Raw genomic sequence first — 20,623 nt, forward strand, 5'->3', positions numbered from 1 at the left:
GGGAAGAGTACCGCGTACCACCCCTTGCGGCCAGAGTCGTGGGATTGAAACCGGGCGCCGCTAAAGGTTTCTTTTTTTCTAGGAGAGTTGCCGATGCGCAGTGTGATTGCGGACGCCGACTCGGGATATGCCGACACCATAAGAGGCTTTCGCAACTAAAACCAGCATCTAAAAGCGTCCAAAACCCAACGTGTCATTTTCTTTACACCGAAGTGTCCACTTGTGGGACTCTTGTGAGCCTCCAGCAGTAGTTTGGCGTAGAACTTTCTGGGTACGAGCTTCGAGTCTTCAACCTGGACAATGCGCTTCTCTAACCTGCTCCGTCCACTCCTACCGGCGTTCTCCGTTTCAGCCTCTCCTTCCAGCTCCTCGGTTGTGGCCGTCTCTTTATAAACCACCTAATCCGCTTGTGTGGATTGTTACTTCTTTATCGGCAAGGCCGGATAGTGGGCATCCTTTTATGGTCTTTTTCCCGCGCTTGCATGACCGCGGTGGTCAAAACGAGCGCGTCACGTCACAGTGTCTCGACAATGGTGTACGCCCAGATATAACCCAGTTAAGGCTGCTTAAAAATATACCAGCAGTTTTCATTTTTCCTGTCGCCCTGAACTTTTAGGAACATGGTCTACAGTTTACCCCATCCCTACTCTACACCCTGTCTTCACCCCTTTCGTCTGTCCCCAACTATCTGCACTAACCTAGCTATATTCCTTGGCTCCCTGCCTGCATCGTCTTCGCTAAGGCTAGATACCAACAGCCAGTGACGTCGCCTAATATCTTTGACCACTTGCCCGCTGAAGTAGACCCCCTTACGCTGAACAACCACTTCCGGCCCATTCCGATGCCTTGTTCAGCTGCCGTATGTCCAGATATCCCGGCAGAACACCCGTTTGTATATGCACCCCTTTCCCAATGAACTCAAGTACTGTGCTCAGGATGGCGTGCACAATTGGGCACACTGTCCGTTGCACCATCAACTCTGTACTAGGTGCTTCCACACTCCAGCGCCGATGTCCTGCAGAACGTCATTGGTCTGTCTGGCTATAACTACGAGATTGCGAAGTATGCCGTTTTTTTCTGGAATGTCGCCCTGCGTACACAGTTGTCCCGGCATCCACGCGAACCTCTCTTCCAGTGTCTCCCGCTGTTTTCTTCACTCTTCAGCTCTTTCTGAAGCTCTGCGACCACAGAACTGAGCTGCTGCTTTTCATCCTAGAGCCGGTCGACGCGCCACGCTTGTACACACACTCTGCACCTGAAAGACTGTTCTTCAGCGTCCTCGACCGTTTAGAATATCGTCTCCTCGAGAAGGAAATTGTGCTTGCACTACTTGAACACATCAACCGACTTCTTCGTTGCAGGCCTGTTCTGCCCGTTACCAGGCGTGTCCAACCCTAACCTATCGCTCTGAAGCGTTCTCCCGCACATTTCATTCTGATAAAAACTAAGACACACCGTGCTGTGCGTTCCTAGAGCATCAATTCTTCTATCACTAATTACTAAGCAAAAAAATAGATCGCACCTTTGAACCACCACGTGCTAAACCGAGTGTAGCGTTTTATTCAGTCACGTCCCTACGCAAGAAGCTCCTCAGAAGTCCTGCTTCTTTCCACTAACCCCTTTGACTTACACTACATCTGATTTCTCTAAAATATTGACACTCTAAAAATATTAGAATTCGAACACATCTGTGTTCGTCCTCGATGCCTCCACCTTGCTCCCCACGTCGGCACACCTAGACAGTTGAAAAGGGCAATAAAACAGCTGCCCTGGAAAGAAGTGACACACCGACGCAGCTCGGTGAAGCTCCGTCAAGACGAACTCGCGAACTCTCGGGCAGCCATGCAATTTGAAGAAATTTACAGAACGGGAAAGAAAAGATACTTTTTAGCTTTATGGGGCGTAGGGGGAGGTCACCTCACGTCGGCAGTTTGGTAAAAAGTGAATTTGCACCTCTAGGTCTGAGCTCACTAGCGCCTCCTACCACACTCTCAATACGGAAAACGAGGGGAAGGGTATCTTTAGAACGCCCCCAAAATATGTGGGCAAGGCTTGGTAGCGCCGCATATAGGGCCTTACGGGGAAGGTAATGATAAAGGGTGGATTCAGTGGAGCATAGCGGGATTAGAGAATGTGTTCGTGTGAAGGCGACACCACGTGTGTTCGTGATTTGTAAGGTTGCCTCATGCCGGGGCATCTACGGTGGTCAGGGCGGTAATGGACAATAAACTCTTTGTATGTAAACAGTGTGTAGCTCTATCAGCAGCCTGTATCAGGCGCCGTGGTAGGGTTAGGGGCTTGAACCGGCTCAGATTGTTAGACCTCGAGGCGTAGTGTGGGCAGCCTAAATACCCGCGAGCCAGCGTGCACTGGAGTACACGCAATTTCTCTAGGGGAGTCATTCGGGGGGCGGCGGAGAATTCCGGATGACTCGGTCGAAACATGGGCGTAGGCGAAATTTTGATTGGCTGCTTTTATATCAGAGAATGTTCTCAAAGTTTGTTCTGGAATGCCTTTGGATTATGGCTTAACTATTCCGCTGTGTCGGGATGGGCCCTATTTATTTTAGGGAGTGGAGATGGGGATTATCAAGATTGTTAATGGCTGCATTGGTAACGGCGGCGGGTGCCTGTATTCGCAAGCATCCGCATAGACTAAGTTGGATGAACCGGGGATTCGTTTTTGAAGAGCAGGCACTTTCTGTTTCTTGTGGCTGGTGTGGTATAGGGGATGCATTTGGCGGGGTATTTGGGGTGCATTGATGTAAGGCTTTGCATGTCCTTCAGTGGGGATGGAAATATTAGCCTCACGGCAGTCAATGCCAACTATACCTAGCCGCCTCAGAATAAGACTTCCAGTAGCGCTCTTGAACAAACGAAGAACCTGATTTCAAAGCTGAGCGTTAATAAGCTCCTCTGTCATATTACGCACACCAAGACCATCGATTCGGCCAGTTGGTGTGGTAACAGGAAAGTGGAAGCGACCTTATTATGCTGTTTGGATGAGCCAATTAACCTTATCTATTTCAGTGGAACATCCTCTTGTAGGGTGTCCTCTATACGGAAGTCGATTCCGCCGTTTACTCACAGTGTGATGTCATTGGCGCAAAAGGTAAATTTAAGATTCGAAACATTTTCAGGATGGCGAAGGGCATGAAGTCTCGGAAAAAAAGAAAATGGGGTTAGTACAGGCGCTTAAGGTGTGCTTTTAGAGGTGAGATCAACCGTGCTCGAGGAAATGCCCAGAATTTGAATAATGCCACTTCGTTTGGACAAGACGCTGCGTATGTAGTTGTACATACGAAAACCGGGCTGATGAATTACCGTCAAGTCATTTGCCGTCGCGGGGAATGTTATCAAAGGCCTCTACTCAGAGATAAATATGCGAAAACAAATACTCAATATAAAAAGTTTTATTTAGGATGGTGGGTAATTGTGGTACGCAAAAAACATCTTTGGACTTATAATTTATTTATTGACTTACAGTGCCCTCAGGGCGACAAAGCAGGTGTGAGGGGAGCTGTTAGATTCTATTTGGAAATTATAAATTCTGTGAACTAAAAAAATGTCTACAACACGGCTTCTAATTATACAATAATAGGTGACCCATCGTAATTGAAGTAAAAAGGTAAAGTCGGCTCCTAATTATACAATAATAGCTGATTCATAAATTGAGACGGAGAAGAACAAAGAACCTATAATTAAACAATGTAACGTATTGTGGCCTGAATTATTCATAATAAATATGTCAGCGGTTAATGTAGGAAGTGGTTCAATTTGACGGAAATCTTGGGTATAAAACAATAAATATAATGCATTTGTTCATGATAATGTTATTCCAACTTTATAACATTATTCAACCGAGGCGAGATAAAACGCGGAGGCAAACAAAGCCGACGACGTAGTTCAAGATATAAGACATAATATGGAACAGGCAGAGACGAAAAGTTTTGCGTCGACAAGATAATGGTGGAAGTTCAACGCTACACTTTATCCAATTTACGCTAGCAATGCGAATAAAGTAAAAAGAACTAATCGAAGAGATTTTTTTGTACCAATTTTAGTGAATTAAACATAGTATTATAGCAAAGATCCCACACTTACACCGCCAACACGAGCTCGGGGCGAATGAATGTTTTGGTAATTCGTAATTTAGGTTATGGTGGTACTTCTGAAAAATTGCGCTGGAGTTATAATAATCTGCAATTAGCATTGGCAGTTGAACACTGGGTGTCAATGGCCCAGGTTAGATCGGGTGAAATTTGAACAATAGAGATTTATTATTTGAAACGCGATCCAAGTGGCCGTTATCAATCAAGTATGTAGTTAACTGGAGAATTGTTATGGTGGCACGTAAATGTTTACACTCTTTAGAGTTCATTGCCGTGAGCAGAGTTCCGCACACTGCAAATAGGGTTAACATCAAATTTCAAAGTGCTTATGTTATGGCCACAAGTTATTTGAAGGTACACAACAGTGTCAGCGGTAAGTAAATGAACATTAGAATAAACGCATGCAAACGTACTGATAATGTAAATAAGGAAAAGACGACCAAGCACTCAGGCTTGCGGCACACCAGAGTGGACACGTGTTAGCTCAGAGTTAAATTATTAGCAAACACAAACTGAGAACAGCTGGCAAGAACAACTGAAGCCAAGATACGAGTTTGGAATCAAGCTTATTCTGATACAGTATAAACAACAATAATTTGTTACACACGGAATCAAATGCTTTGAAAAATAAAAATACCAATTGCAAGTAAAGGACTGCTGAAAAAAACTGTGGACTTTTAGGAACAATAGAAGCTGCATTTTGCTTGTGTAGGTTATTCTTAGCCTTGTAGTGATAGAAATAAATACTAGTCGCATTTAAAAAATTGGCTAGATGGAAAAGTAACATAAGTTTAATCAGTCTGTATATATTATGTGTTAATAAAATGGTGCGGTAAATAATGGGTGAATTTCTGTTACAAGATTTGGAGGTGGAACCACTGTACCGATTTTAATCTGAGCTGTGGGGACCCCGTGGTCAAGCTACTGCTGAAACAATGTTTGTCAGTATTATGAAAAAATTGTATCTAGCACTGATCCATAATTTTGATCTGACCAGGTAGCAACCAGGTGGAGTTGATGGTTTTACTCATCTAATATGTTTTTAGACCCGAGTGATCTATGATAAGAGGAGGTGTCTGGCTGTGGTCGAAGGGGTACTAGCACAATCGTGATCATAGAGGTAGGTAGGGGTATTAGGACAATATCATTTCAAAAAAAGTTGGATGAAAAGGCTACCTTCCCAGCATCAGAATACTGCAGTAGGATGGAGAGTTGGGCCAGTTGGTAAAGCGTCGTGGTTGGTTGAAAAAACGCGTTAAAAAGGGAGCACTCCCGTTTTAACGCGCTGTTTCAAACCATTCATGTAAGAATATTGGTTAAATGAAATAAAGGTATTGCAATTATGGGAACCACTAAAGCTTCACCATGTTTGGTGCAGGGCGGATGGTAAAACGCGCCAAAAGGTTTCACCATCAGTCGCTACCATCGATGGCAATGTATTTATAAAAACTCTTTGGGATTGTTAACAGTCTTGACATAACGTTTCATTGCTGCCTTGTAGGCAGTCCACCTAACAGAACTGAGAGATAGGAGGAGTGCATTGTACAAACGCTTCGTCTGGTTATATTTTTCGCTTAGAAAGGGCAGCATACCATACGATGCTTTCATTACACAGTAAAGTGCGAGTGGGTAATACTTTGCTGTTAGTTCATTTCGTTTTTTATGAAAGATACGTAATTGTTGGTACAGATTGATGGTCAGCCTGTGCCACGAAGATACCAAGGAAACTGGATATTGCTTGGTCATTGCACTCAAATAATGACAAATCGTTTTTGTCACAATAAAAGGTATGCGGATGTGTAAGTTGATCTTAACGATAACATACAGCGGTTCCAGAAGCCAGTGAACTGACCAATCCTGTAAACGTACCTTGCATGAAGGTTACTACAAGATAAAGGACATTGGCGTTTGCACATGTTAATCTAGTTGGGTGCCAGAGTCAAACCACACAGAAAAATAATCTCAGCACAATTCTTCCAACCACAAGGGTTTTCGATACGGAGCTTATCAAAACAATTAAAGATAGATGCTTTGGACACCCGGCATGGAAGGTTTTTTGCTACCCGAGAAAGACAAATGACCTCCTTGATCGAACCATCACGTTATGCGGAGTCCAATAACCCCTCTTGCACCTGTCCCCAGGCCCAGACGGCATCACGAATAAACGCTTCAAAATCTATATGATAACTCAGTTTAAGCCCTCACCCAGTATGTTAACGTGTGCTGCGAGCGGAGCCAAACACTGGACTAATGGAAAACGACAAAGGTGATTCTTGTGCCAAAACTAGGCAAGAAACCGCAACTCGAAAATCTCCGACCGATATCGCTCACCTCTTCGGTAGGTAAGTTAGTAGAGCACGTCATACTGGAGAGGATCAACGGCCACATAGAGAACATAGGTCTCTTTCCGCATACGAGGATCGGCTTCCTACCAAATGTTACTGCGCAAGACGTGACGCTTTACCTCAAATACGTCATAGACATAGCGCACTGCACCCCACTTTACACTAGAGCCATTTCGGCTAATCACGTTTCAAGCACTTTTGTAAACACAGACGTGGGTGAAAAGGGGGCCATCGCAATGGCAACTATCGCATCCGCAAAAATAAAATACCCGTTTTGTGATTTAGGCCTGGCCAGTGACACGTGCACGCACGATGCAGCTGGAGGATTCACCGACCGAGCTGACATCGACCATAACGCCACATTCGCTCGTTCGCTCCGATGGGAAGGCAGGGTACGGCGCGTGTCCTACTATGGCATAACAAATCACTACCAACTGGAGCGGGCCCTTTACATACCCTTGGACTACTTCACACGAATTCGTATCAAATCACGGTTACGAACAGTTACTGCTACCCAGGGCAAGATTAGTACAACCACCTCGGATGTGGCAGGTGGCTACCCCGGCACGCAGAATCAATCAAGCAGAGCAATGGGAGACCGTGTTGCTCATCTCCGACCCAGCGGAATACGTCTGGGCCATCCAACTAGCCGAGGACGCTGCTACAGGCAGGTCGGCAGCTTGGCCGACGTCAGGGATCAGCTGTCATTCCGATAAAGTTATTTCTCCCTCCGTGTGCCCTTCCAGACTGCCAAGAACGAAGGCCTGCGAAGCTCGACCCATACCGCGAAGTGCGTAAAAAAGCACGTTTCTTTATGATGGAACCGCGCATACTTAACGGGACGAGAGAAGGTGACAATACGAGTGCCAGAAATCAAAATTTACCACGAAATGATTGCATCTTTTTTCTAGCGGACAATCCAGGGCCTCTTCGTTTCCCTTCCACGTCGTAGGCAGCTTACTGCCTTTGTGACCCACCCGTCCAAACTGCTAGACAACGGAGGACAGCAGCAAGGTCGCATAGGGACCCGAGGTATAGAGGTTGCGAATTTTCAGTTTGGTCTATTTTGTGTCCGCTCAAAGTGCTCACTTCGGGCAAGCCCAGATTGGCTGAGAGCAAACAGCCTAGTGTAATGCAGAACACCTATTGTTCAGAGACCCCGTACGTGCGACTACGACATGATTTAAACAAACGCGGAATTAGCGCTTTCGAATCGGATGTAGCAAAGAATAAGAGTAGCCCCTAGGTTTAAATCTCCAACAAGCCCAAGCGGCGTTTAAGGGATACGTGAATGAAGCCTAGCCACGCGCCAACGCCCCCTTGCTTTTTATCACCCCCACGTCGCGCCCATAAACTGTCAACTCACGATGGACGTGTCACTGTATTTAAGTGCGAAATACACGTCGAAAATGTCCCGAGAAAAGCCCTTAAAGCAGAAGAATTATGAGCTCTACTTGGTCGTCTAAGAAAACAAGTGGCTCTAAATTCATGTGGAGTGCAGAGCTGATAGAAGATGGATAACTTTAGGTGGCAGAATTCGGACTGTGCACGTTCGCGAAGGCGGCTTTCTGTCGGTTTGACGCCCATTTGCGCTTGTCTGTGTTCTCGGCAATCATCTGGTAACGCCTCTCCTGCCGTTATCAGCCGTTATCGCAACTTGCAAATGAGGCACCGGTAGTGGATAGGAGTGTAACAGTTCTGAAAGAGTGGCTAGAAATAGCAATGAAGAGCATAGAAGCAGCACTAAGTGAAGCGACTTCACCGGAATGAAATTAAGGGGGCCGAGACATATACTGCTTCGCTGCAAAAACAAAACACTTGTATAAGATTTCTTTAGCAAATGTTCAAATGTGGAGCAATCTCGTCAATTTGTTTTACCAAGATATATTTGGCATGCTAAAGGCAGCAAGTAGGTATAAAGGGATATCAGGAGAACTCGTGTAAAGGAGGTAGATAGCACGATGTAACTACTTGAAAAACCAGGGGAGTGATGAGGCCGACATTAACAAACACCGATAAGCTTTTGTGAATGTAACACGATGATAGACAAAATTATTGCCATGTTATTTAAAACGGGAAAACATTGCGATGAGAAATCGATATTACAGGATATACCGTAACCGGCCCCCCGTCGGAATGTGCATTCACACCGAAGAAGAAAAAAGGGGCGTGCAGGACAAAATATTTAAAGATCACTTAATTTGCGGCCATAACAATGTCTGAATTAGGACTGAAATTTTCGGTTTTATTGTATCAAATCCAGTGAACCTCTCTTTGTAAGGCTACTATGAATATTAGTGAAAGTAACCGATACGGGCGACATACCCTACCAACTTCTCCTAGCGCAGTTATACAGGACGTAAACGGGCTCAAGCGAGATTGATCGTTGTATTTGTGGGTTGTCGTACGACTTCGACTTCGAATTGAACTCGAGGTTATCTGTTAGCCACACCCAGGGTTAAGATGTATGCCTCCTCCTAGAGTGTTTATTTTGTCGCTTACAGCCTTCATACTTGATGTGTTTTTGTTGTGGGTGTCTTCTTTGTTGCCTAGGGTGTGGATGTAAGCCTTGTGTTTAAGTAATCCCCGCATTGTGTACTCGGGTATTTGTTTTAGGGTTCGCCTGTCTAGTTCACGCCATGCGTGAGCCGCCCAGTGGGCACGTGCGGTGATTGCAGTGCGTGCTTATTGACTGTAATAATGGCTTGATAGATATACCTTATCGCCTCCTGCTTAGTACCGGCGCGCATAAAGACGATAGGCACGTAAAGATATTTTCCCTCTTGTCATCTTTTGCCTAGCGTTGTCTGTTCATATCTAATTTTGTCTTGTGTATCCAGTAAAAAATTTGTTTAAAACGTTCTCCTGCACCCCTGTGAACTCTGAGTTACTCCAGCAAATTCGGAACACGTGCACAAGCATGGGCCAGGCGCCCTGAAAATATAATTAACTGTTGTCGCGCCTCTTGGTTTCCGCGAGCGGGCAAAGGGGATTGTGACAATAAGTGGCGTCCACGAGAGGACTGGTCGGCCATGGGTCGATGTTGCTGGGATCCGAGAGGTTCATTCGTAGCTAAGCTAGCCGCGGTCTTCATGGTTTGTTTGTCCACATGGTGCAGGCAAAAGTAGAGAGGTTGCTAATTCTTGGACTGTTGTTGTTAGACCTGAAGGGAGTGTACTTGCTGGCATGGTGGGATAGAGAAATAGCACGTGACGACGCGTGGCGTGACGGATTGCGAGTACAAGGGACGGCACACTAGCATCAAAGAGAAGTTATCCGAGGGGGAACTGCATTTTTAAATGCAGAGCATTTCTTTAACTCACGATGTCACCCAGCGTTTTCGGCGTACCTCGGCGTCCGCAACAGCCATTCCAGGTGCGCCCTCTCCCCCACTCCTCCTCTCTCGCAACGCGCTACCCTCCTCGCTCTCAGCTGTCGTGTCCGCTCCTTTGGGAGCGGTGATGCGAGCAAAAGACTGACGCCACTCCGATGTAGCCGCAAACAAGAAAAAGGCCCGTGTTTATTTCACAGCCGCGTTTTATACAATCCAGCCAGTGACGTCACCTCGGCCCGCGCACCCTGGTGCGCAGCCGCAACAGAGATAACAGATAACACGACATCTCCCCCTTTTTTTTAAGGGTTTTCAACACAACACAAAAGTAATCTACAAAGCCCCAACAGAAACAAGTGAACGTATCAACTGTAGCCATATCGCTCTGGCGGCCTTATTTCGCGGCCGTAACATGTCACATAACCGCCCGGCCTTTGTTTATTCAGCGGAGTGGCCGGCGTTAGATTCAACGTGGAAGGCTCTGAAGAGGCGTTGCCTTCCTCGGATTGCCCCGTAGCGTTGAGAGTGGCAGGAAAGTCGTAAGACGGGGCATGCCCGCTGGTTCGCTCACTGTACCTAACCAATGTCCTCCTGTTTCTCTCCAGCTCGGCTCCGTCATCGGTCCGCACCCTATACGACCGAGGCCTCAGGGCTGAACTCAACACCGTTGCCGGCTTTTTGCAGTCTTTTATCCACACCCGGTTTCCTGGTGCGAGGGGTGGCAAAGGGGTAGCCGCATGGTGACGGTCGTAATCGATCCTTTGCTTGTTCCGAACTGCCTCGTCTCTGCTTTGAAGGCTCCTGAAACCCCGAGCCCTTGATGGTACAAGTTTTTTCGGATGCACCGGGAGCGTAGAGCGTAAGCGCCTGCCCATCAGTAGCTGGGCTGGACTTGTGCCCAACGGCCCAGGTGAGTCTCTATACGCCAGGAGGGCTAGGTACGGGTCAACCGATTTTTCCAAGAGCCGTTTTACAGTTTGTACCGTACGCTCGCCTGCCCCGTTTGATCGCGGGTACCTGGGGCTGAATGTGACGTGATGGAAGCCGTAACTGGCCGCAAACGCAGCAAATTCTGCAGACGCGAACTGAGGACCGTTGTCAGTCACAACAATTTCTGGGATCCCGTGCCTGGCAAATACTTTCCTGCCACTCTCAACGCTACGGGGCAATCCGAGGAAGGCAACGCCTCTTCAGAGCCTTCCACGTTGAATCTAACGCCGGCCACTCCGCTGAATAAACAAAGGCCGGGCGGTTATGTGACATGTTACGGCCGCGAAATAAGGCCGCCAGAGCGATATGGCTACAGTTGATACGTTCACTTGTTTCTGTTGGGGCTTTGTAGATTACTTTTGCGCAACGGGGCCAGCCTGCCCTACAATACCAGCGAAGTTGTTTGCAAGTCTCATCTTTTTCTTGCGCCCTCTTCATTTTGTCCCAGTGTGCTGAAAATTTGAGTTCGCCAATACAGCCTTCTACGTGGCTCGACACTTCGCTGCAACCTAGCTCTCCCATCGCTAAACCAGCTTCCTTGCACGGTGCCCGGGAAAGAGCGTCGGCGGTACCAATCTGCTTTCATGGGACATAAGATACCGAAAAGCAAAATCGCATGAGCCTTAATCGGAACCTTTGTATTCTGGGGGGCAGCACATCAATCGGCGACTGCCCCAGCAGCGATACAAGCGGTTTGTGGTCTGTCTCAAATTGAAATTCCAGCCCTATCAAAAAACACTCGAGCCTTTCTGCCGCCCACGTCAGCGCCAGCGCTTCCTTTTCTATTTGCGCGTATCGTTGCTCCGTTGGTGTTAATGACCGAGAGTGATACGCAACGGGCCGCCTTTCGCCGTCCGGCTGCACTTGCATCAGCACACAGCCGAGACCTACCGACGATGCGTCGGCCGACACAATGGTGCGCAGCTTGGGGTCGAATTTCGCGACGCATTGCGCCGAGGTGATCAATGCTTTTAGATCCTCGAATGCTCTTTGCTGAGGCGGGCCCCAATGCCACTCTCTGTCTTTCAAGAGCAGACTGCGGAGCGGTGCTGATACGTCAGCAAGATTGCTCACAAACCTTGCCAGATAGTTTATCATGCCCAAAAACCTGCGTACATCCGCAACACTTTTTGGCGTAGCCATCTCGTTTAAGGCGTGAACTTTTTTGGGATCTGGCCTGATTCCTGAAGAATCGACCACGTATCCTAAAAACGCTACCCGTGTGACACAAAAAGAACACTTTGCCCGATTAAGTGTCACGCCAGCTTTTACGAGCCTTTCGAGTACTGCGTGCAGCCGTTCGTCGTGTTCCTGTTCCGTTGATCCGTAAACCAAAATGTCATCCATTAGGTTCACCACCCCTGGGAGGCCCTCCAAGATTTCAGCCATTTGCTTTTGGAAGTATTCCGGAGCCGAGCTGATACCGAACGGCAGTCGCTGGAAGCAGTACCTACCGAACGGAGTGATAAAAGTTGTCAGCTCCTGGCTTTCTTTTGCCAACTTAACCTGGTGGAACCCGGAATTGGCATCCAATTTCGAAAAGTATATGGCCCCCGCCAATTGCCCAAGGGCGTCGTCTATAGTTGGCAACACAAACTGTTCACGTAGGACGCTCTTGTTCAGCTGGGTTAGGTCCACGCATATTCGCACTTCCCCGGATGGTTTTACTACTGGCACTATTCCTGCACACCATTTAGTCGGACCGTCAACCTTCCGAATGACCTCACTTTCGACCATTTTGTCCAACTCTAGTTTGATAGGGTCCTTTAACGGAATGGGTATTCGTCGAGGTGTAAAAATTGCGAAGGGAACCGCGCCCTCCTTCATGCGAATGGTGTATTCGCCGGGCATCGTGCCCAGGCCACGAAAGAGCTGCGGATACAAGTACTCGTACTGTTTATCATCAACAGCATCAACAAATTTGACCACACCGAGGGCTTCAATTGCTGGGAGCCCTAGCAAAACACACTGCAGTGACTCAACAACGTACACTGTTTGTCGCGCGGTTTTGCCTTTCCAAACTATCTCAGCAGGAAAGGAACCCTTAACATCAAGGCGCTCATCTGCGGCGCTTCTCAACACAGCTTGTGATTTGTCTATGCGAGGCGGGACACCGGCGAAATCGGGCGGAACGACAGTGACCTCGGCTCCCGAATCAATTTTTGCACATACGCGTACATTGTTAATACACACTTCCGCGTATCTGGCATTACAGCTGCCGAGTGTCCCGAGAAAAAAATTTTGTCCTTCGCCTTTTAGCACAGACACGCCCACCTGGTTGTTTTCCTTGGACTTCTGGCAGACCACGGCGAAATGTCCTTTGGTTCCACAAAGGTGGCACCGTGATAACCGTGCAGGGCACCGGGTTCTCGCATGATTCTCACGTCCACAGAACCGGCACCCTGGTAGTCGGCGGTTTTCTCGTGACCATGGCTGCAGCGACTGTCGTTGCTGTTCGGTGGTGCGCCCCTCCCGGTTGATAAACGGCTCGCTCGGTGTCCGTTGAATGGTGCCCAGTTCTCCAGTCGTTGCCTCGTTGCTGTCGGCCCGAAGTTCCAGTTGCTGTCGGTGGACTGTTTCCTTGAGTCTGGCCTTCGCTAGAGCGGTCGCTAGCGTAAGAGTGGCATCCATCTGGAGAGCTTCTGACAGCTGTGCGTCTCGGAGGCCTACGACAAATCTGTCCCTGATCATGCGCTCCCGGAATTCTGCAAATTCGCAGCGGTCGGCTAGCTCATGCAGGGCTGTCACAAACTTGTCCACGCTTTCTCCGGGCTCTTGCTTCCGGCGATGAAAATTAGCGCTTTCGTAGACTATGTTCTTGGCGGCCACGAAATGAGCGTCAAACTTTGTCTTCACCACCGCGTAGCTTCGGGACTCTTCCTCCGTCAGGCCGAACGTTTGGAAAATTTTCCTGGCCTGCCTGCCCATGGTGTACAACAGCGTCCTCACCTGGGCTTCCTCCGTTCTGTCGTTGAGCCCCGATGCGTAGCGGTAGTCGTCGAAGGACGTAATCCATTCTGGCCACTCGGAAGTCCTGTCGAAGTTGAACGGCGCAGGCGGTGGCAGGGCGGCCGCTGGTGGGCTGGCTGCCGATTTCTGGTCCGTCATCGTACGAAGGAGTGCAGGGTGAATGCCGCAATGCCACCGAGGGAGAGGAGGCTCATCCCACTTCTGACACCATGTCGTGTCCGCTCCTTTGGGAGCGGTGATGCGAGCAAAAGACTGACGCCACTCCGATGTAGCCGCAAACAAGAAAAAGCCCCGTGTTTATTTCACAGCCGCGTTTTATACAATCCAGCCAGTGACGTCACCTCGGCCCGCGCACCCTGGTGCGCAGCCGCAACAGAGATAACAGATAACACGACATCAGCAACAGGTCTGCACCCCTCCCCCTACACTGTATAAAAAAATTTAAGTTACCGGCGCCTGGTTTCGATCCCACGACCCTGCGGGCGGAACGCAAGGTACGTGGTGCTCTACCCACTGCGCCACAAAGCCGACACAGAATGGAAGGCTACGAACGCGCCTTATAGCCTTGACTCATTCAAACTACCTTAAGAAGCTGCTGATACAACGCATTCACTACCTGTGGGCGGAACGCGAGGTACAAGGTGCTCTTCCCACTGTGCCACAAAACCGACACAGAATGAAAGGCTACGAACGTGCCCTATATTCTTGACTCATTCAAACTACGCCAAGAAGCTGCTGATACAACGCATTCACTACCACCAACTCCCTAAACACTAAACGTTAACGCAATACACCCACCCCCTTTGCGACGCATCGGCTCGAGTCCCCCTCGCGGTGAGATGGGCCCTTTTTGGACGGAGCAGGAATGGAGGAAAGAGGTTTATTCTATATATTATTGATAATAAAGTTTATGTCAACAAGCGTAGTGCCTTTTGTATGCTGACGATACTGCCGTGAACCAAGCATTGTGTTTATTTATATTTTGCTTTTGCCGCCGGGCTGCGCCGGTCTGTTACCTCTGTACCAAGGGAGGCGCGTGCTAAATTCTTTCTTTCTGCCTCATGTGTTATCTGTTGTAACAGGGAGAGCATGCCGATCTAACGTGAACAGCCCCGAATAATATTCCGGGATCTACAATGTTCCAGATGTGAATCGACGGTTCGAGAACCACGCGCGCCGACAGATAAAAAACCTGCAGACCAGACGCCGGGGTATTTGACTCGCCGTAGCTCGTATGCGTACGTCACATTGTGTACTGCTGCTTCACCGCCTCTGTATTCTTTGAGTTGTTAGGGGAGCACAAGTTCGTACTAATAAACGCGTTTTCCTCGAAGGCAACTGTGTCGTCTGCGGCTTGGTGGCATCTATTGGTGCGGCGGGGTACATGAATCGTACGACCTCGTCAAGCCGACAAGCAAGTCCCACTTGTGCCAGCCGCCGACAACAAATTCTTCAGCGGGAGTTTGGACTGCTTCCGGATAAAGTCTAGAAAGAAGACGTCGTGACCACCACTATGATCAACACAGGCACCTTGACCATCGCTCCCAATCCTGCCCTAATTCATCAGCAACCCAGGGAGCCCCCATCATTTCATGGGACACCTTCGGAGGACCCCGAAGACTGGTTGGAGCAGGTCGAATGGGTCATGCTGTTCAATCGATGGGACGACGCGGAGACACTGAGGCAAGTGTTCTTCTACTTTGAGGACTCAGCGCGGATCTGGTTTGAAAACCATGAGAGCTACCTAGAGTCTTGGAACGATTTTAAACCCAAGTTTTAACGACGTTCATCACGGTTGTGCGAAAATAGCGGGCCAAAGTGGAGCTGCAGACGCGGACGCAACACCCTAACGAAAGGTTGTTGTGTTCGTGTAAGAGATGAAAAGGCTCTTCAGGCGTGCTGACCCGTGCATCGCGGAAGAAACGAGGTGACGCGTCTTAATGCGCGGTGTGAATTAGAAATTGTTGGCTGGACGTGTCCGCAACCCTCCCAAAACCGTCGCGGTATTTGTGACTGAAGCCAGCACAATTGAGAAGGCTCTTGACATGCGGACTAACCAGTATGACTGCAATTTTGTTGGCACGGCCAATGCGAACTATGTTGACAGCATGCCGATTCCGGCAGACAGCCTACGTGATACTATCCGCACAATAGTGAGGTAGGAGCTCCGGAAACTTCTTGCCACGCCGCCGCAACCGCAAGTCGCTCCCCTCACCGATGTGATTTGATAAGTCCAGCAAGCGCTTTGAACTTCAATGACGTCAGAAGCACACCGAGAGCCGCAAGCCATGTCCTACGCGGCTGCTGTTCGCCGGCCTCGCCCAACTGATCCCCACCGTCCCAAATCTCCGTACCGTCGCCCCCTGTTGCCGGCCCGACAGCTGCGGTGGAACCCCCTGGCCCAAGGAAGACCTAGATGTGGCGAACGCCCGATAATCGACCGCTGTGCTACCACTCCGCAGAGGCCGACCACATCTACCGTCGCTGCCCCTACAAGAGGCTCGGTTTTCTAGACTTATCCTTCGACGCACCACGACCCCGACCCGGCCAGCACCCTTCTGAGATCAAAGACTACCTGTGAAACACCAACCGCGGACCAGCCCGAATCAACCGTTCACCGTCGCCCTACCCGTACCAGTCGCCAAACCACCACAGTACTGCTGACGTTTCACGCGCGGGAAACTAAAACCAGAAACTTCTGAAAGTAAAGTTGCAGGACCGCGGAAAAATGAAAACCCTCAAACGACGCAGCGACTCGCTAAGGACAGTGATTCACGACATGCCCTTATCCCGTCGACCGGACCTAACCCTGACGAGACTACCGAACACGATCACAGCTACACGGCGCGACGCGTACCCAGCATGACCGAGACTGCCGCTGAGAAAACGACAACAACGACGCCCAGTGCCCGACCATCAATACGCACAAGCCGAGATGCGACGCCCCGACGCACCCCGAATTCGAGAAAGGTGGCATCCAACGTCCAGTTGTCCATCCACGGCTTTGCAGTAATCGCCGGCATCGACATAGAAGCCGACTACTGGGTAATGAGTGGGTCATTCACGTCCAAGCTGAAAAACGTTACGACAACATGGGACGGTCCGCATATACGCACAGCAGGAGGTCACCTCGTGGCGCCAAGTGGAACGTGCACATCGCGCGTCCCAATAGACGGCACGACGTACTGTCCGGCGTTCGTAGTTCTGCCTAACTGCTCCCGCGACGTAATTCTTGGATTGGATTTTTTGATGGACCACGGCGCAACCAAGTCAATACTTTTTTCCCGCCATCACTCCAAGACGCCGGAACCGAACCCCGAACGTCGTGCTGTTGTAAGGATTCCCTATGATTATGTCACCCTGCCACCCGCGCAAGCTTCATGATCGCAGTTTACTGTGAAGATGCTGCTCCTGACGTCGACGCTATCGTAGACAGGGATCGAAGGTTGCTTCTCGACCATGGTGTCTCTGTCGCAAGAGTCATTGCGCGCTTCAGGGAACACCAATCGCACGTTTTGGATACTCATTTTACCGAGGAGTGCCAGCATTTTAACAAGGGCGCGGCAATTGCATTCCTCGAAGAAACGCAAGAAGCAAGTGACGTAATCGTGGTCGCCGACTTTGAACGCACACCCGTAGAAACCTTCAAGCTCCCGCAGCCCTTCGACGTGAATCCGGCGCTACCGCAAGAACAAAGGAACAAATTATTGGGTTTGTTGCGTCGCTATAGCGAATGTTTTTCGTCGAGCGCAAAACTACGTCAGACACCTCTAGCGAAGCACCGAATAATAACCGAAGATTAGCCCGACCTAACGGACAGTCACCGTACCGTGTCTCTTCCCACGAGCTGGAAGCCATCAGGACTCCAGTCGAAGACATGCTCAGTAACGACATTATACAGCCTTCAAAATGCCCCTGGGATGCGCCGGTCATACTGGTATAGAAAAAAGACGGCACACTAGCAATTGGCGTTCACTACCGGTGACTGAACAAAATCACCAAAAAGGACGTGTACCCCCTGCCCCGAATCGACAACGCCCTCACCCACCTCTTCCATGCTACGTACTTCTCATCGATGGATGTGAAGACCAGCATCTGACAAATTGAAGTCCACGAGAGAGACTGAGAGAATACCAAATTAATCACCCCGGACGGCCTATAAAAGTTTAAGGTGATGCCATGTGGGCTGTGCAGAACACCAGCGACGTTTCAAAAAGTCATGGACACTGTGCGAGCAGGCCTTAAGTGGCACACCTGCCTCGTATACCTCGACGACGTTGTGGTATTCGCCCGGATTTCGACGAACACCCTGCTAGGTTGGAGTCTGTACTCGAGGCCATTCGTACGTCGGGATTGACGCTGAAGCCTGAAAAGTGCCGTTTGCCATACGATAAACTCAAGTTCTTGGGCCACGTCATCGACGCCACGGTTTTCCCAAAACATCAGCCATTGCGAACTTCCCAAGGCCGAAAGACAAGTAGGAGGTGCGAAGATATCTCGGGTTGTGCACATACTACTGGCGCTTTCTCACAAACGTCGCACTCATTGCACAGCCACTCACGCGCTTGACGAAAGATAGCACTCCTTTCAGGTGGGAAAAAGACCACGAAAAAGCATTGGGCGAGCTGCGAAAACGCCCGCGAAACCCGCCCGTGCTCGCTCATTTCGACGAAAACGGCGAAACGAAAATGCACGCGGATGCCAGTGATATAGGCTTTGGTGCCGTCCTTGTCCAAAAGCAAAGCGGTTGCGAAAAGGTAATCGCCTATGCCAGCCGTGGTCTGCCAAAGACGAGAAAAACTACTCTGCCTCTGAGAAAGAGTGCCTGGCTATTATATGGAAGATTTTAAAATTTCGCCCATACGTGTATGAAAGACCAATCAAGGTTGTGACAGACCACCACGTGCTGTGTTGGCTCGCTAATTTGAAGGACCCATCTGGCGGTCTTGGGTGGTGGAGCTTGCGCCTGCAGGAGTTCGACGTTATATTAGTCTATAAGTCCGGCAGGAAACACTGCGACTCCGACTGGCTGTCCCGCATCCCCGTCGACCCACCACCAGAAGACTGACGAAGACAGCGCGTTCTTCGGAATCGTGACGCACAGCGACCCAGCCGCCCAGCAGCGTGCGACCCCGACTAACGCGTCATAATTGCACCCGCGTTGCACCCCCCCGAGGGATGCAACGTTGCCGTTCCTAGGACCTTCAAACGCAGCTTACCAGCATTCAGCCTGACAAACTCCGCCCTCGTGAAGAAGAATTTCAGCCCCAGAACAAGAGCGAATTTCCTTCTTGTCATTCCCGCATACCTTCGTGATGAAATTTTGGAACCGTGCCACGACGACTCGTCTTCCGGACATCTCGGCACAGCTCGCACAATTAGAAAAATTAGGGCGAGGTACACTGGCCCCGCCTCACCACTGACGTAACCAACTACGTCCGGAGCTGCCGTGACTACCAGTGACAAAAAACGGCACCGATGAGACCAGCCGGACTTTTATAGCCAATCGCCGCCCCATCGTGGCTCTTCCAAAACGTTGGAATGGACCTTCTGTGCCCGTTCCCTGCCTCACGATCCGAGAACAAGTGTATTGTCGTAGCTACAGACTCATGTCGCGCTCAGCAGAGATGGCCGCTCTTCCGAGGGAGGACCGCAGAAGAGGTCGCGCAGTTCTTTATTAACCAAGTTGTGCTGCGACATGGAGCTCCTAAAGTCCAAATCACGGACCGCGGAACGGCCTTCACTGCGGAGCTGATGCAAGGAATCTTACGCTACAGCAACACGGATCACCGAAGAACGAGGGCGTACCACCCCCACACGAACAGACTTACGGAACGTCTGCACAAAACGATCCTGGATATGCTATGTACGTCGACGTTGAACATAACACTTGGGACGAAGTCCTCCCGTAGGTCACGTTTGCGTACAACAAACACAGCGACCCAGGAGACCACGCAGATGACACCGTTCGATCTCGTCTACCGAAGACGGCCGACTACATGGCTTGACGACATGCTGCGGCACGTAAAAGACAACGACCTAAACGCCGACGTCCAAGGATGCCTTCAGCGTGCGGAGCAGGCCCTCCAGCTCGCTCGAGTTCGTGTAATGGACCAGCAGCTGGTGGATGCCGGGCGTTACAACCTCCGACGCCGAGCCGCCGAGTTCCACCCAGGGGATCGTTTGCGGGTTTGGACTTCCATGCGACGACGCCGACTGAGTGAGAAACTTCTGCCATGGTATTTCGGACCCTACAAGATTTTACGACATGTTGGCCACCTTACCTACGAAGTGAAACCCGATGGTGACTCCGGCACATCACGACAACACACGCTGCCCGATCTCGTCCACGTGGTTCGCTTAAAACCTTTCTACGGACGATGATGAACTTTTATTTTTATTTGTTCTGACTGTCACTTATGTTAGCATCGGGTCGATGCACCCTTAGTAGGGGGGTAATGGCGCGAACCATGCATTGTGCTTTTTATGTTTTGCTTTTGCCGCCCGGATGCACCGGTTTGTAATCTATGTGCCAAGGGAAGCGCGTGTTCTATCCTTTCTTTGTGCCGCATGTGTTATCTGTTCTAATAGGGATAGCATGGCGATCTAACGTGAACAGCCCAGAATAATATTCTTGGATCTACAATGTTGTTGATGTGAATCGACGGTTCGAGATCCACGCGCGGCGAAAGATAAAAACCTACAGAGCAGACGCCGGGGTATTCGACTCGCCGTAGCTCGCATGCGTACGTCACTTTGTTGACTGCTGCTTCGCCTCCTCTGTATTCTTTGAGTTGTTAGGGGAGCACAAGTTCGCTCCAATAAACGCGTTTTCCTCGAACACAACTGCGTCGTTTGTGGCTTCGTGAGAATATG

General features: G+C 49.7%; 1 protein-coding gene across 1 annotated transcript; it reads right to left on the reverse strand.

Moving 5' to 3' along the window:
- Nucleotides 1-6,458: 6,458 nt before the first annotated feature.
- On the reverse strand, nucleotides 6,459-14,051 carry LOC144160710 (uncharacterized). Its single transcript, XM_077691909.1, has 2 exons — nucleotides 12,590-14,051; nucleotides 6,459-6,476 (listed from the first exon to the last, which is right to left on the reverse strand). Exons 1-2 carry the CDS (start codon nucleotides 13,883-13,885, stop codon nucleotides 6,459-6,461), a joined length of 1,314 nt encoding a protein of 437 aa, XP_077548035.1. The 5' UTR covers nucleotides 13,886-14,051.
- Between the last annotated feature and the right edge of the window lie 6,572 nt (nucleotides 14,052-20,623).

Source organism: Haemaphysalis longicornis, unplaced genomic scaffold, assembly GCF_048455015.1.
Source record: "Haemaphysalis longicornis isolate Haplotype H1 unplaced genomic scaffold, Haemaphysalis longicornis Haplotype H1 scaffold_11, whole genome shotgun sequence".
In the NCBI taxonomy this organism is placed as follows: Eukaryota; Metazoa; Arthropoda; class Arachnida; order Ixodida; family Ixodidae; genus Haemaphysalis; species Haemaphysalis longicornis.

Bases quoted from the DNA above. Each gene is read 5' to 3' on its own strand.
- LOC144160710 (XM_077691909.1), bottom strand. From the start codon at position 13,885: ATGACGGACCAGAAATCGGCAGCCAGCCCACCAGCGGCCGCCCTGCCA.